The following is a 15,877-nucleotide window of genomic DNA, read 5'->3' on the forward strand; positions in this document are numbered from 1 at the left end:
GAGGCTTGATGCCTACCTGGCTGGACTCATTTGAGTCCAGTCTTTTCTCCCACCCAAGCGGGGGGTTGGACTTGAAGATCTACAAGGTCCCTTCCGACCTGACTTCTATGATTCTATGGTACACTGAACTTCTGTACAGTTAGCTGCACAGCCCTTCGGCTGGGAAAGCCCAGCTGCCAGCCCCAGCCATGGGACTGTGCTTTTCCTACCTCCCCCACCCTGGCACTGGGCTATTTTTAGCACCACCCCCACAAAACCCCCTGCAGACCCTGCAAACACCCTGACCCCATCAAACCCACCCAGACCCCAGCATCTGCCCATGAATGCTGCTTGCCCTCTCACCCCTCCATGGACACCACCTTCCCCCCATCCCTTGGCAGATTTTCACCCCCCCCTTCGAGCCTACTTGCCCCCACTTGATACCACAAGCCCTCTGCTAGCTTCCTCCCATCCCAACTTCCCTTAGATTGGGTAGCTATTTTAAAGCAATCTAACCTTCCCCCCCCACACAATGTCTGCACTTAGCCATAACAGTCATAAAGGAAACAAATACTAGCAAATGCCTTTAATAAAACCCTGCAGTACTCCCCAGTGATCACCTCAAATACAGCAATGTTGCCACTGGAATATGTAGCACCTAAAGGAACAGTTTTGGCATGCTGCAGCGCTTCTTTTGCTACACATGTATTTAATGCAAAAATTAGTTTAAAATAGTGTGTCAGCACCTTTGAAATGAAGCAGAAGGGGTGATTAAGACATAGTCATTTTCTGCTATTGTTCTGGTGGATAGTGGTAATTGCTTCTCTATATAGGAAACTGGCTATACATCAATTGTCATCCATCATCTTGCCAGTGCTGTATATAGTGCAGTATAAATGGTAAACTTTTGATTTAACCTCATTCTCACAATTACAATGTCACGGCAATGATAATGATTTAAAGTATCTGCAGCTAAGCCAATGGAGAAAAGACAAATATGTTCAAACATATAAAGCTGCCCAGGAAATAATTACACATTAAAGGCAGCTGGGCTATATCAGGGTCTCAGTTTCCCATTTGTAAATTGTAATAAAATGCATCAGATTCTGCTTGTTTGAAAGGGGAATGGAGGAGACATGAGCCTACATGATATCATCCAAACTTATGCTTTCATAACTCTGCAACTTGGAACAGGTCCACTTGGGGGAAAGTGGGTTCTTTGGCATCATCTCCCTTCAGATGTGTCAGCATTAACTGATGACGGCTCCTCTTAGTACACTATACCTTCCAGGGGAGCTAAGAAGCCTGTGGGAAAATGGCTGGAGAATGCTATGTTTGGGCCTTTGTACACGCCACGAAATTGTCCTTTAAAGCGGGTTAAATGCCCTTTCGCACCGCTTAATGGTGTTGCTGTTTGCAAGTTCAGAGACATATTGCGCCTTAAATGACTTTATGTGGGAGCCTGGTGTAAAATGGGACTTTTAGGTCTTTGCACAAATCATCAGTCCATTCTGAAGCACAAGGGACTTGTTCATGAATTGCAGGATACGTGTGAATAAGGAGGACATCCCCAGATAACTGAGGTGAAGGAAGCTCAGCTGTCCACAAGCTGGCACTTGTGGAGACCACAGGAGGTCTGGTCTATCTTAGGTACTCATATGGCCTCTATGAGTTAACCGTCAGAATGTCTCCATCCTCGATGCATTTACTTTCACCACACACCTATGGAGTATATTATTTCCTTTTCTAATTCCCATTTAAAAGTCAGGGAACAGTCACAGTAGGCGTATCTACACAAGATGCTACGTTGCTGTAGCAATGATCTATGGCGACATAGTGTCGGCAGGCACAAATAGTGACAAACAGCAACATTGTGTCTAGAAATAACCGTGGGCCGTGGGCACAGTAGTACTTTAGGAAGCAAATACTAAAGGACTGCACAGTACCAAATGAGCAGTCAGGTGCACGTGGTGATGTGCCCAGTGTGATTAAAAGACTTGCCTGAGGTCAGACAGGGATTCTGTATCTATCTTTAGATAGATCTCTAGATAACAACCTGTTTACTGGGCCATCATTCCCAATGTATACAGCACCAGTATACATTCGAAACCACGCATTCTCTGCTTTCTTATTCTTGTATGGACCTTCTTAAAGGAAATTAGCTGAACACCCTTACAGTGGGAATAAAGAAAGGAAACAAATTTATTATTCCAGTGATACCCCTGACAAAGATATTGAGTAGCTTCATTAAATATTTTGCAGCCTCAAGCGATTTGACTAAATCCTGTACAATGAGCACACTGTGGTTTTCATTATGACAGTGCAAACACAGAGAGCTGGATTCAGAACTCACTTACACCACTTTTACGTCCGTGTAATTCCACGTACCTCAGTGGAATTACTCCTGATTTACGTGGCCAGGAGAGCAAAATCACTCCTGTGCTACCCGTTTCTTTCCCTCTTCACTCTTGTTTTGCTATCTGAAATAATCTCCGCAGAGAAACTCATTTTCATAGCTACAATATACTCTCAGCAAAATACCTATACAGCTCACCTCAAATACAAACAACAATATATCAAAGAATGAAATTATATTTATCAAACAAATGCTACTTATTTCTTCTACTTTAATAAATCTATTCTGAAAACGCAGCCAAAACTCTGTTCAAAAGAAAGCAATACAGTACAAAATACAGGATCTGGGAATACATTTCCTTTTAATAAAGAACCGCAAACTAAAGGAACTTTGAACACATGCTGTATTTTTGAGTGGAAGAATTCATAATGTGCTGGACATTCTGACAAAACCATAAAATATCCTCTGTCATCTCAGATCTCATCCAAAGCCCAATGTAGCAGTGCAAAGACTCCTACTGACTTCAGTGAGCTTTGGATGAAGCTCTGAGGAAGCCAAAATGCATCAAGATCCTTAACTTGTGTACAACTCATATTTACTGGAAAATGTAGCTAAGTAAACTCTAAAACATAAAAGGCATTTTCAGAGATAGCTATTAGGAAACTAGCATGCCCAGGCCATTGAAAGGCAGTTTTAAAATGAGCACAAATATTTATTACTTACTTCATTGGTTTAAATAACGCTTGTCCATAATTTTGGAACGTCATGATCAGTTTTAGTTGAGTGCCTCCTGATTTCATGGCTGTGGGGAAAAAATAAAACAATTTAAAATTACCACATATGACTCTCCTTACATTCAACAGTCTGCCTATTGATCTATCTGGGCCCCTCTACACATTATATGAATGTGTTAATTGTGGCATAAATGGCAAGGGCACCCAATTTAAGGTGCCATAAAATGGCAAACCAGCCATAAAAGTGTTCCACAAAAAATGCAGAGTATTTTTATGGCTGGTTTGTATCGCACCTTAAATTGAATGTGTAGTATGACAGGGGCTGCCCCAGAACTGGTGCCAATAATCAGCCCAGAACAGTCCTAGATTGCAGTGGGCTGTGGGCACCCTGCTTTCAATTTGCTGGTGTAGGAGGAACCCAGGATCCAGATTCCAGGTTTCCCACGCACTAACAAGTCGAAAGGGCACATCTGGGATCCAATCACTGATTCCCAAGTCACACTTCCTGCCACACCATGATGGCATGGCAGGGATCAGAGCCCATGGTACCTTTAAACAAATGTATCTTAGGGGGCCTCTGCATAGGCATTTATATTGCTATCCTCACTGTGGCATCAGATCATCGACATGCACACATCCAGGGCAATTCTAAGCACGGACAAAGAATGATTTAGTAGGTGAGCAGGGGTAATACACTGTAATGTAGGCACTTAAAGTGGCTAAACAACATCTGCATCTTGCACTGACATTTTTACCATTGGCTCAGTACTACAAGCACAGAAACACCACTGGCTTCAATGGGCGTGCTATATGTAGAGTGTTTGCAGAAACAAATCCTTCACTTGTCTTACCCTCTATTTTCTTTAGACTTGCTACTATGAAAAGTGCCCATACTGGAGAAGGAGAATAAGGTATGTCTTAAGAGGGCAGCAGAACCCAAGCTGCACAACCAGATAAGCAGCATTCAGCCCTTAATTAAAAGGCATGAACAGGTCACAACTTCTAGTCTATGCTATGATTAGTTTAAGTATCTGTTTCTGAGCAATAAGTACAGGTATATGTCTCTCATGTTCTTTATGGATATCATCCATGGGTGAAGTCAATAGGTAGGTACCCACTTATTTCAATGGTATTTGGATCAGGCCCTACATTAACAGGCATGTACGTGAAAGAGAGGTGACCTCTGGAAAGTTTTAGCAAGCACAAGGTAGTGACTGCAATTCAAAAATGTTGACCACTGAGGGCCATTTAGCTTGATTCTAACATACACTTAATTCCCAGTTCCAGTGAATTAAGAATTTAAGGCTGACATTAGTTCCAGTGAATTAAGAATTTAAGGTTGACATTTATTTCTAGCAAGTCTGCACCATTTGGGCAATATCATGCTAACAGTTGGACAATAGTATTTCTAAACTTAGAATGATCATTTTTTGTCAGAACGAGAACAAATGTAACTTAAAATATGCATTATACATGAATACAAGAGTTTCAAAAGAGTACATCTCCTTTGATGATACTGTTACTTAAGAAAGATAAATACATGCTCCAGCAAACCATCTGCCCTTTCCCCCAGCCAGGAACCCTCCAAAAAACTGAAATGACCCAGACCCTGACTTTTAATTCATTTCCACATTCTGAAATGCTGCTCATGTCAGTCTTCGCAGTGTGTGCAATTCAGCCCTTTTAAATGCTTCCTCTGAGTGATCAGATAATCCCTTTCGTTAGAATTTGGACAAAAACGGTATAACTTTAAGTACTACATGCAATCTCACATTATCTTATTACACAAATTTTGTCTTAAAATTGGACTCATTCAACCCATGTAACTTGTACATTTTTCCCTCTTCCCAATCCCATTAGCTGCACATCCTTTTAATTACTCCAGTCTGTGCCTTATTACTGATAGGTCACCAGCTCTCTTTCAGTGCTTGTAATCCACATTTTTGTAACAAAATGCTATGCAAATCTGGTCAGTTTAATTACTCTTCCTCTAGAACAAAATCCCTCCTGCATTGCCAGTTTGTTGACCCCTGCATTTTCTAGCATTACCCATCTATCCCAAAGGAACAAATAAATAATTAGAAATTAAAGGGCATTAAATAACTCTCACCATACAGGTATAGCAGAAACAGACGGTTTTCACATATTAAATTTACTCTTCTGGTGAGCAAGCCATGTCTTCAGGTGCCCCAGAAGGGAAGGAGGTATAGTTACAAGTATAGGTTGAGCCCTGAGTACAAATTAGAGCAGCCTCAAGGCTTCTCTCACATATGCTGTCAGTACATGTAAGCCAAGAGCTTCTCCATGAAAGCCCAGAGTATCACTCTGAGTTACAGGACAGAACTGCCTCCATTTGGTTAGATCCTCAGCTTCTATAACTCTGCCTTGCTCCACTGACATCAGTGGTTAGAGTCCATGCAACTTCACTGATGTCAACTTGGGGCCAACTCCTGCAGTTCTGCTCCCCCTTACAGACAATAAGAATCAGAGTTTAAAAAGTGATGTCTGATCGCCTCTGTCCATGTCAAGCTGATTTCTCACACTATCAACTGAACTCTCCAATTGTAAAAATCAGAATTCTTAACTGATCTGAGCAGAATGATATAGACCCATTACAGCTGTGTGTGTGTTGGGGGCAGGGGGGATTTCCAATTCATTTCAGGGAGGTTTCCATTGGGACAGGCCAACTTTTGATACATGATTGGGAAATGGAGAGTTTTAAAAAAAAAACAACCCAAAAGAGGCAGAGATGGAAGAAAAAGGGGAGGTTCAATTCACCAGGCTCTAAACACCGTGTTTGGGACACTCGAAGGTTACTAGGTGGCTCAGCCATGCAGAGTAGGCCAATGGACACTTTGTTGGCTAACAAACAAAGATTTGGCAACGCTAATGGGGAAACCTTTATGAAAGAGTCATGAAATATGGTTCTGACTGGTTAGACACAAAGGGAGTGATGTCCCAACAGAAGGCACTAGCTCGGCTAGTCTTTGCATTAGAGAAAGTGAGGTGAGAATACAAAAGATCTTCATGGCCTATGGGTACCATCCTATTGGTTAGAGCCTCAACTGGTTGCAACCTTGACTGTTCATTGACGGAGTTCTGTGCCAGTCCTGGTGCTAAAAGTGAATTTTATATTTACAATGGCCAGAAGAGCATCCGGCAATTTTGCAGGGGTGGCTGTACATGAGCAGTGGTTCTAGAAGGATGCAGTGAATGCAATCTTCACTTGTTTCTGGAAGAATGCATCTTCCCAGGAAACCTTCTGCCCATGGTTCTGTGCAAACTCACACTACCCATCAGTATGCCCCCCAACATTTTTATCCCAACACAGATCTGCACAGATCTTACCATTGTATACAACACTAAATACCATTCTTATAACTAATGCAGTGCAATTGCCATTCAGTACATACGGATGACTAAAAGGCATGCTCTGAACCCAGCTGCTTACAGTCCAAGGCCCTCATCCTCCAGATAGCCACACATGAGCTTAATGCCATGATTTGTCCCATCAAACACAATGACACTACGCATAAGTTTTTAAAGTAAGTGTGTTCATGCATGTTTGCAGGATTGGAGTCCAAAAAGACTTATGTCTGCCGTGTGGAAATACCCAGACTTGCATGTGTGGATGCAGTTTAAAGCAGTTGCTCCCAACCTCATGGAGACTTTCTGCCCAAATGTCAGGGTTGGATATTTTCCTCTTCTCTAAAGATTAAACTCACAGGTTGGCTTTTTTACATTTTCTTAAATATATTTCTTAAAGATAAAAGAAGAAAAGTCTACTTCCCATGTATGTTGCAGTTCGGACATGTCCCTCTTTATATTATGCCTAAGAATAAGAGCCCAATTATGTTCCAAAGCCTTGTTTGCTTGTTTGGAGATGCCCTTGAGACTGTAGCTACTATCCAAATAAAAATTTCATAAGGATTTATAATACACCAGATTAGACTGTACAGTATTCAGAGAAGTCATATGATGACACTAAGCCATTACAGCTTGTCATGTCTCTGATCAGAACACTAAGACATTTCTAAGGAGGCCTTAAAATGTAGGGCTGTTCTGACTCCAAGGGTGTTCTCCCATCTTAATCCAAATCCACATTTTAAAGAGTCCCCGAACGAACATTTATGTCACAGACCATGAACAGCTCTGGAAAAGTCACCCAAACTCACTGGTGCCACAGAGTAACTCTTCCGCCCATTCTTGTGCCATGACTACACACATTTATATAGTGCTAAAAATACATTCCAGTACAAATGGTATCAACATTTCTAAAGAAAGAAGTTGAATGCTAAAGCTTAGTATTCTAGTGTTAATCTTACCTGTCAACCAGCATATTGCAAGAGTGCTATGGCCTGATCCAAAGTGCTCCAAACTTCAATTGGCTTTGGAACAAGTCTTCAGTGAAGTCTGTCCTACTCATCATATTGAGGGGTTAGGGACTTGTCTAAAGAGCATGAATGCCCCCAAGACTTTTTTTATTGACTTCGATGGGTTCCGCATCCAAGCTGTAATGACCTCAGCCACAGAGATCTGTGGTTCTTCTCCCATGCGCTCCCAGTCCTCAGATTTCCTCTGCCTATTCTTTCCTGAAAACTCAGGAAATCCACATGTTCCTCAAGTCCCGTACCTCTCCCATGTAAAGACTTTCGCATAGCAAACATATGAGACAGGTGCCACCATCCTCACTGAGTGAGATGTTTTTTCCTAACTTCCTTTAAAGGATCTGGTTTTAACCCATCAGAGACAAGATACTGGGTGGAACAAAACACTGCTATGATTTGGCTTTGCTTTCTTATGTCTCGCTGCACTCCAACTCTCATCTTACCAGCCCATTCGGATTCTACACTCTTCAGGTCCAGGCATTTGTATTTGTAACGCCCACACTTTGAGCGTTGTTTTAAGTCATAATAGTCCCCACCATTAAAAATGACAGAGGCATTACCCAAATACTAAATATCAGCCTAATCCCCCTTGTTCTTTTCCAACACCACCAGGAAGAGATAAAGGGCTACTCTGTAGCACTGTCTGAAATTCATTTCTTCTGTTAGGGTCCAGCACACAGTATTAAATGTACTTATGCAACTGTTGACATATGAAAGAGATGAGACTAAGCCAAACCTCAGGATGTGGTGATCTCTGAATGAGGGAAAGTTTGGCTGCCGCCCTGGAGTCCCACTTTGTAGCCCAGGTCTAAATCTAACATAAACACGTTGACCCTGTCTGACAAATGATGGCCTGCACAAGTTCAGAGACTTGGAGGAATACATTTCCAAACTTTCAAGTTTTAGCCACCTCTTAAATTGTTCTTGCTCTGCCCCAATGGCTATCTAACTTGTAAAAGTCTCCCTCGGTTAAATCAAGACAATAAAAGCAGTTTCCAAAGGGGAAGAGATCCGTTAAAACATTCAAAGCCTTTGTTGTACATTTTTAAGGCCTCTTTTCTTTTTTTTTTTGGGCTGTAAATTTAATCAATCGGCTGATTCTTGGCAGATTCACTGTTCTCTTATAAAGTAGATCAATGGTGCTATATTTCATCATGTTTTTCACATTCCCCAGTGCATTGCTTCCCTGCCTTTGGAGCAGGTATTCATAACTGTATTTAGAGCTGGAAGTGAGGTTCAATATTCAGAATATTGCCTTTCTCTTATTTTGCCATCTTTTTTTCCCTCCTATGCTGCTTCTCTAGTGTCCACCTTGGTTAACTGCACCATTTACTCTGCATCAGTAATTTTGTACACTAGCTTTCCAGTTAATGTCTGCACAAATTGAATGCACCATAGACTTTAGAAAGGAACTGAGCCAGGTAATGTTCCCAAAGCCTTTCAACCAGGGAATTAAAAAAAACACCCCAGACACCTATTCTGCTCACATTTCATCCAATAGCAAAACTCCTTTTGATGGTAATGGGAAAAGGATTGGGCCCACAATTACTAAACCAAGGCATTAAGTGCCACACAATGTTTGTAGTTAGACTGCTGGAGCTGCTGCCAGGATTATGCACGTACATTTGGTAAATGTGCAGGAAAATGGCTAATTAGGGTCATTTGTGCATGCAATTAAACCATTACAAATGCAAACAAGCTGTGCAATTGTGCATGCATTTTGTGCCTCCACCTCTCCTAAAAATACGGTGCTAGCGTTCAAATGAAAATAATAATATTTAGATCCCAGTCACTGAAAATTTGGCACTGAATTAAGTCATAATATGCTTTATACCAAATGAGAATGAGAGCAGGATGCACAGGCCACTATTCACGTTCTTTGCTTCAAGCTGTCCTTAACCCTGTACTTTTGAAGGCCACCTCTGGGTGTCACTGTGGGAACTGAATGGAGTGTTCATAGTCCATTTTCCATAGTCGCATCAATGGATTTGTTCTATTTAAACTATAACCTCAAGAAAATGTCACCTTGATGCTCTCTGCTCTTGTGAACTTTGCAGTAATTGCTTCTGTCACCATTTTCATTTTAAGGGAACTCTGTAGGTTACAGAATCTTGCGAGCAGGTTTGACTGATCCTGAGCCATCTCTGAGAACATGACTCCAATTATTAATGCAAGCTGAGCAGGGAAATCTGACTTGGCTGAAAGCGGTTTAGCTATAGTTTGGGTTTAATTATGGAACGCTATCAAAACCTCTATGTCAAAACCACACGAGCCTATTACAACCTATGTGGAACCAACCAAAACACTACCAAATGTGCTTTACCCAACACTCCTTCCCCAGAAAAGACTGGGTAAGTTAATAGGTCTTTTCCTATCCTAGCCAGTGCTATAGATGTAATTGCACTGAGTGGGGGGAAATGATTCTTACTCAGTATGAAGATTTCTGTTGATTGTATCCTTTGAACTGGTAGTCAATGCACAGATGCTTTTCAGAAAAAAAGACAACCAAAAGAATCAGGAAACTGGAAAATATGCCAGAGCATGTAAGACAATATAACAACCATGTGTGTGTCCTTTAGTAAAATACATTAGACTTGTGTAATCAATTCATATACTTTGGAAATCTTGTTGGTCCTGTACACTAAAAGTGAAACTTGGCAGGTGCTATTGTAATACATGTTATTAAATCTCTTAAAAATGTGCAGTGTAAGATAAAACATATTGCCCTGTCTAATAAAAAATAATAATAGTTTCTTCCACTTTTTTTCTCCTTTTTTTGAAAACTTGACAATAACCCTGTTCTCAGAGGAAGAGAACATGGTTTGTCCTCTACAGTGTCCTGTCATCTTAGGCTGGCAAACCTCCTACTGTAGCCAGGATCAGGCCGTACAATTTTGATAAGCCTTCCTTCAAAGACTAGCATGGCTTCATTTCTGGAAACTAGTTGTTACTTCCCTCTTCAAAAAGTGCTATCTCTTTGTCTAATGTTATGCATTTAATATTTTTGTCCATGAACATTATGTGCTTTCATGGGTGTAAATTAAAATTATTGTTTAACATTTTGACTACAGTAGCATCTTAATACTCCCAATCCCACCATGCAAAGCTCCGTCTGAACACGTACCAGAGAGACAAGCCCAGAAGAAATACGTCATGTGATAACTCACAGTCCTATGAGTCTGCAGCACCTTTCCCTCATTGATCTCCAAGCTCTGGCTAACATATAATTAATTAACGCCTCACACTACACCAGCATGAGACTTAGAGTGAAGTCACGGCCTCAGGGAAGGCAGTGGCAAAAGTTCGACTGACGTCAATGGGGCCAGGTTATCACTCATCATTTTTATTACAACTGTTTTGCCAATAGGTTAACTGAAGCATGGACAGGTTAAGCAAAAACCCTAGGAGTACAAGAGTAACTCAGTAGCTGGAACACAATTCAGCCCTATTACTCCTGATTCTCCTTCCCCTCCTACACCCACTAGCCAACGCCGCATGACAAACGGTTGAACATTTCATTCTATTGCCCGTCTGATCAGCACTGCATTACGAACACATCTGAGCATGCTGCAAGCCGTGGTTTTCCTCTGCACAAACAGCATGCACGGTATCTAGATCTCGAAATGGGGAATGGAATTCAGTCTATTTTGGAAGCTGTGCTTCATCAGTGCAGTATAAAATGCTCTGACGGTCCCAAAGCATTTTAATGCACCGCACTACAAAAAATCAGAACATGAGTGGTCAAGGGCTTCCGTGCAAACTCTTCAAGAACCTGGAGTTAAACAAGGTTGTTACACAGGTTCAGGGCGACGTTGCAGATCGCAAAAGTGATAGCACCATTCTGCAGGGTGCATGATGAGAGGTAGGAAAGAGCATCGCTTACGTGTCTTTCTCTTCCACCTCCTGACTGACAAGCGAAGAGTGGTTTTAACATGAGCACTGTAAGAAGCTACCTCCACCCTCATTCAAATACAAAAGGAACATTCTGTACATCATCCTGTACTGAGTGGGCTGGGAAAGACGAACGTCATATCAAAGTGAAAGCCACCTAGAACTTGTTCTGCTGATTGTAAATTATCCCTGTTATCCTGAGGCCTTGGCTGAAGGATGAGTAGCACGGGATATTATCTCTAAAGAATGTGTCTCATTGCCATGATGTTAACTGAAGGGGTGACCGGTGAATGGCTTCGGTCCCACATTTGAGTTCTTAATCCCAATCCAGTAAAAAATCAGTGCTCAGACTCTTTAAACAAGCATGTGTTTGGGGAACCTAAGCCTCTTGTTGATCCTTCAGTGCATTTAAGCCGGACAGCTTGTGAAAGCAACCCAGGTTTGAAAACTCCTTCTCCTCCACAAAGTACAAGGCCACGTGAGTCCTGCTGAAAGCTATGTGGTGGTTCTTTACAAGCTGGGTGGATTTTCAATCACATGGCATTCTGCGCATCATGGCTCCTACTGTCTTCGCTGGCTAAATTAACCCATGCTTTATGCCGTCAAGGCCTGCTCATTCCTATTGCTACTCAGAAGTCTGTGTAGTTCCTGAGATGGAATTGTAATCATTAGGCCACGCCGTTCCATTTTCACTTGGGCAAAACCTATTCTGAAGCTAATGGAAATGCTTCCAGAATAAGGATCCAAGGCCAAGGCTCAGTGACCTTTTCCAGCTGTGCTGATATCTATGTCTATAGCTATATATAAAGAGATATATATATCTAGATAGATAGATAGATAGATATCTCTATATAGATACATGGATATATAGATATCTATATCTATCTATATCTATCCACATATCTATACAGATATATAGAGATATCTATCTCTCTAGCTGATCATCATTTTTATGGAGCGTCTACTATTTCATCTTAGTGAAATTGTGCAAAGCACTGAGCAAGGTTGCATTTAATGTAATTTGCTTCATTTTCTATGTGCTCTGAGGCATGTAAAAACCACTGAACATATTGCAGCTCTCAATAGCGGGGAATAAAATTACCTGAATTTATTTAGTACACCAAGGAAGCTGTTTTGTTTTCTTTTTCATTGTACCTATAAAGCTCGATTCAAGGACACCTAACTATCGTTAATCAACCGCTGTGTTTCACATTGCTTAAAGACATCCAGTGGTATCGTTTCAATGGTGGATTTACGAGCAGAGTAAGCAGAGCTGCCTTCTGCTCGCCATCCTGATACCCTGATGTCTGTTCCACTTTTCCTGAAGTCAGTGGTAGATCTGGCTTTGCAAACACTGCAGCTCTGAGTGTTAACGCCACAGCAGCAAAGCCTGCACAGGATGGAGTGACTGAGACACCAAACTGGGTTACTTCGCTCTTTAAGCCTTCCTTGCTGGTGAAGGCATTTCTCTTCATCTTTCTCTCTTTACAGACAGCAAGATCTTCATTGAAAGCAGAATTCAAGAAAGAGGGGAAATACCACACTTATGCAGAATTCTGGTGTGTTGATTTGGTTTGCTGTTTTTGGTTTACACAGCCCAGTTAGCTACTCATTAGAAATATAAGCCCTGAAGTTAATGGGTGTACCCCAGGGGTAGATTTGGCCCACTATACTTTGCAGCTGGGATCCTGCTAGAGCACTCAGAAATTCAGGTAACATGGAACTGGCAATATGCCTTTATAAAACCTCTTTTACATTTAACTAGAAAAATCAGTGAAGGCTTCTATGTAGCTGGGAAGCAATGTTTCAAAGACACCAAATATAAGTCATAAAAACACTTTCATTAGTATAAAAACAGGAATGACATCTTGGACAAGGAATAAATAGTCACAGAAATGGCATTTATCTAGACCTACCAACACTTGTTATCTTTTGGGAGACTAGGTCTTGTAGCAAAGCCTCAATTGCAGGGTTATGTCTGGAATACAGCTCGTACCGATTAATACCAATGTGGAATTTCAACCAATTTGGGTAGGAATCCACAGATGTTTCTCCGGTGGGTAAAAATTCTTCATCTTCGTTACCTTCATTTTGCCTACCACAAAGATAGGAGGAGATATGAAGAGAGAGCAGTATTACTACTATTTGCAAAGAGCATCACAACAGAGAGATTCAGAAAACAATGATGTGAGAAGCAGGCACTGTAAATGGGAGACACCGGCTTCAGTTTGTCCCTGATGCCAAGGATGCAATTGAGGGCCTTCTCCCACTTCAGTAAAGCCACCGGGAGCTTGGCCACTCAGTTCAATGGGAACAGCCTCATGACCTAAATTATTAATGCCTGGTCCCAAACCCATTGAAGTCAGTAGCAAAGCCTCCACTGATAGGTGGGGGCACTGGATCAGGTCCTCAGGCAATGGCACAACTTTGAGTTCAGTCCTGCATTTCAGAAGGAGAGCTCCAACAAACGCGACAGAGATGCAGAATAGATATATTTAATCCAGAGAACGATTATTTTTTTTTAAGTAAGATCCTACTCATGGTGGAATGGTTACAAAGAAAAACAACTTTAAGCACACATCTTTATTTAACAATATGCCCCAAAAAGAACTACTGCAAAAGTACATTTAGATTCTGTAGCCATATACGTCCTTTTATACTCCCTGGTGTAGTTAAGATAAAAAAAAAGGCAAATCACTTCTAAGTACTTACTAAATAAACATCCTAGCTGTTTTCACCATGAAGTGTCTACAGGGAAGGTAGCTGGGCTCTGAGTTATTGTTGTCTCCCAGAATTTTATAAATTAATGTTAGCTGCTAAATTGAATGCTAATTGCATAAACCTTGGGGAACAATAACTAGTAGAAACAAGTACAGCAGTCAGTTAAATTGTAGACATGCGACACTTGGACTCCTTACCCATTTGTTATGCTATCATATGTCTTCATGCCAGGGCCAGCTGTACCTTTAGTCATTATACTCCATACATAATTGTCAAATGCTCGTGACAGCAGTTTTTTTCCCAGAGAAACTGGGACTGCTCTAAGCCGGAGCAGGCTAAATGTGATTTTAATGACTGAACATAGAGGGCCTATGTGGTTCCTGTTAAGCATGACGTTGCACAGGAAAATATTTACAAGATTTTAAAGATTCAAATCAAAACTACTTTCTCAAATGCTTGGCAGAGCTTTTGCGTGGGACAATGCAGCTGTTTAAAAATTACAGTGTCTGTGCTTGAAAGAGGGTGCTGTTGTATTAGGGACAAGTCTTTTGATTTCTCAACTATTCATGTTTCTAGGCTTTGCTTATAAATCAGTGGGGCAGGCGATTCACAGGCAGACCAAAATGCAATTAAAGGCAGGCAGAAGTAAGGGCTGTGAAAGGGCAAGAAAAGATTTTGCCCAGAAAACGTGGTGTCAAAAAACAGGCCCACGTTGGGGTTTAAATCCCATTGGTATGTGCACATTGCCCATGGTTTTGTGACCTTTGAAGCCAGGCCCTTGGCTTCAGAGAAAAGTTAATATTTGATTACCCAGTCTTATGTCGTGTGCGTGTAGCGGGGGGAGGAAGAGGGGGTGGTGGGGGGAAAAACCACGAAGTCTGACTCCAGCATGTTTATTTCCTATTGTCCCTTGTGACACCTGAAGCCTAGCACTTAACCTCCCATTATAGCGGAAACATCTGTTACTCTGGACTTGGTATAACCTACATGTATGTGCATGTGTGTGTGTGCGCGCATGTATGCATGCGCATGTGTATGTGTGTATCTATGTATGTGCATGTGTATATATATGTGTGTATACGTGTGTATGTACGTGTGTGCGTGCATATATCTGGGCGCATGTGAGTGTGTTAGTGTGTTTATATGTACATGCATGTGTGTAGAGATGTGTGTATGTGTGCGTGCATGTGTGCATGAGTGTATCTATGTATGTGTGTATATATATATGTGTGCATACGCGCGCGTGTGTGTCTAGTTGCATGCACACTCATCTATACACACATGCATATATGTGTATGCATATGCGTGCGCGCGTGCATGCACGAGTGTATACAGGCATGCGCATGCGTGCATGTATCCCTGCGCATATGCATGTGCGTATATATGAACATGCATGTGTGTATAGCTGTGTCTGCATATGCAGGTGCGCATGGGCATGTGTGCGTACCCACACACGCACACCTGCGTCGGTGCGTGCACGTGCGCGTATGCCGGCACGCGCGTGGCTATGCACGTGTGCACGCGCACAATTACGGACGTCGGCCCAACGCGGCCGGCTTATTTCAGCCCCCGGGGGGCTCCCACACCGTTTCCAGCCGCCCCGCGCGCGCGCGCTCCCACTCCCACTCCCACGCGCGCTCCCACGCGCGCGCGCACTCACCACTCCTGGTTCTCGGCCGCTTTGGGGTTGAAGCGGATGTCGCTGTTGACATTGAACAGGACGTCGTGGTCCGCCAGCGCCGGCGCGGCCGCCTGGTAGAGCGGGTGCTGGAAGAGCGCGGCCAGGCGGGAGCGCCCCGGGCCCGGCC

The 15,877-nt window shown here is 42.2% G+C and overlaps 1 protein-coding gene across 1 annotated transcript in view; it reads right to left on the bottom strand.

Annotated features, from left to right (window-relative positions):
• FAM20C (FAM20C, golgi associated secretory pathway kinase) overlaps positions 1-15,877 on the bottom strand; it is an 82,406-nt gene that overhangs the window by 64,784 nt on the left and 1,745 nt on the right. Inside the window, 3 exon segments of the mRNA XM_019542091.1 lie at positions 3,059-3,137; positions 13,265-13,443; positions 15,730-15,877. The exon segment at positions 15,730-15,877 is cut by the window's right edge and continues 91 nt beyond it. Coding sequence (XP_019397636.1) covers positions 3,059-3,137; positions 13,265-13,443; positions 15,730-15,877 — 406 coding nt within the window.

The sequence above is a fragment of the Crocodylus porosus genome, unplaced genomic scaffold, assembly GCF_001723895.1.
Source record: "Crocodylus porosus isolate Cpor-Errol unplaced genomic scaffold, CroPor_comp1, whole genome shotgun sequence".
Classification (NCBI taxonomy): domain Eukaryota; kingdom Metazoa; phylum Chordata; order Crocodylia; family Crocodylidae; genus Crocodylus; species Crocodylus porosus.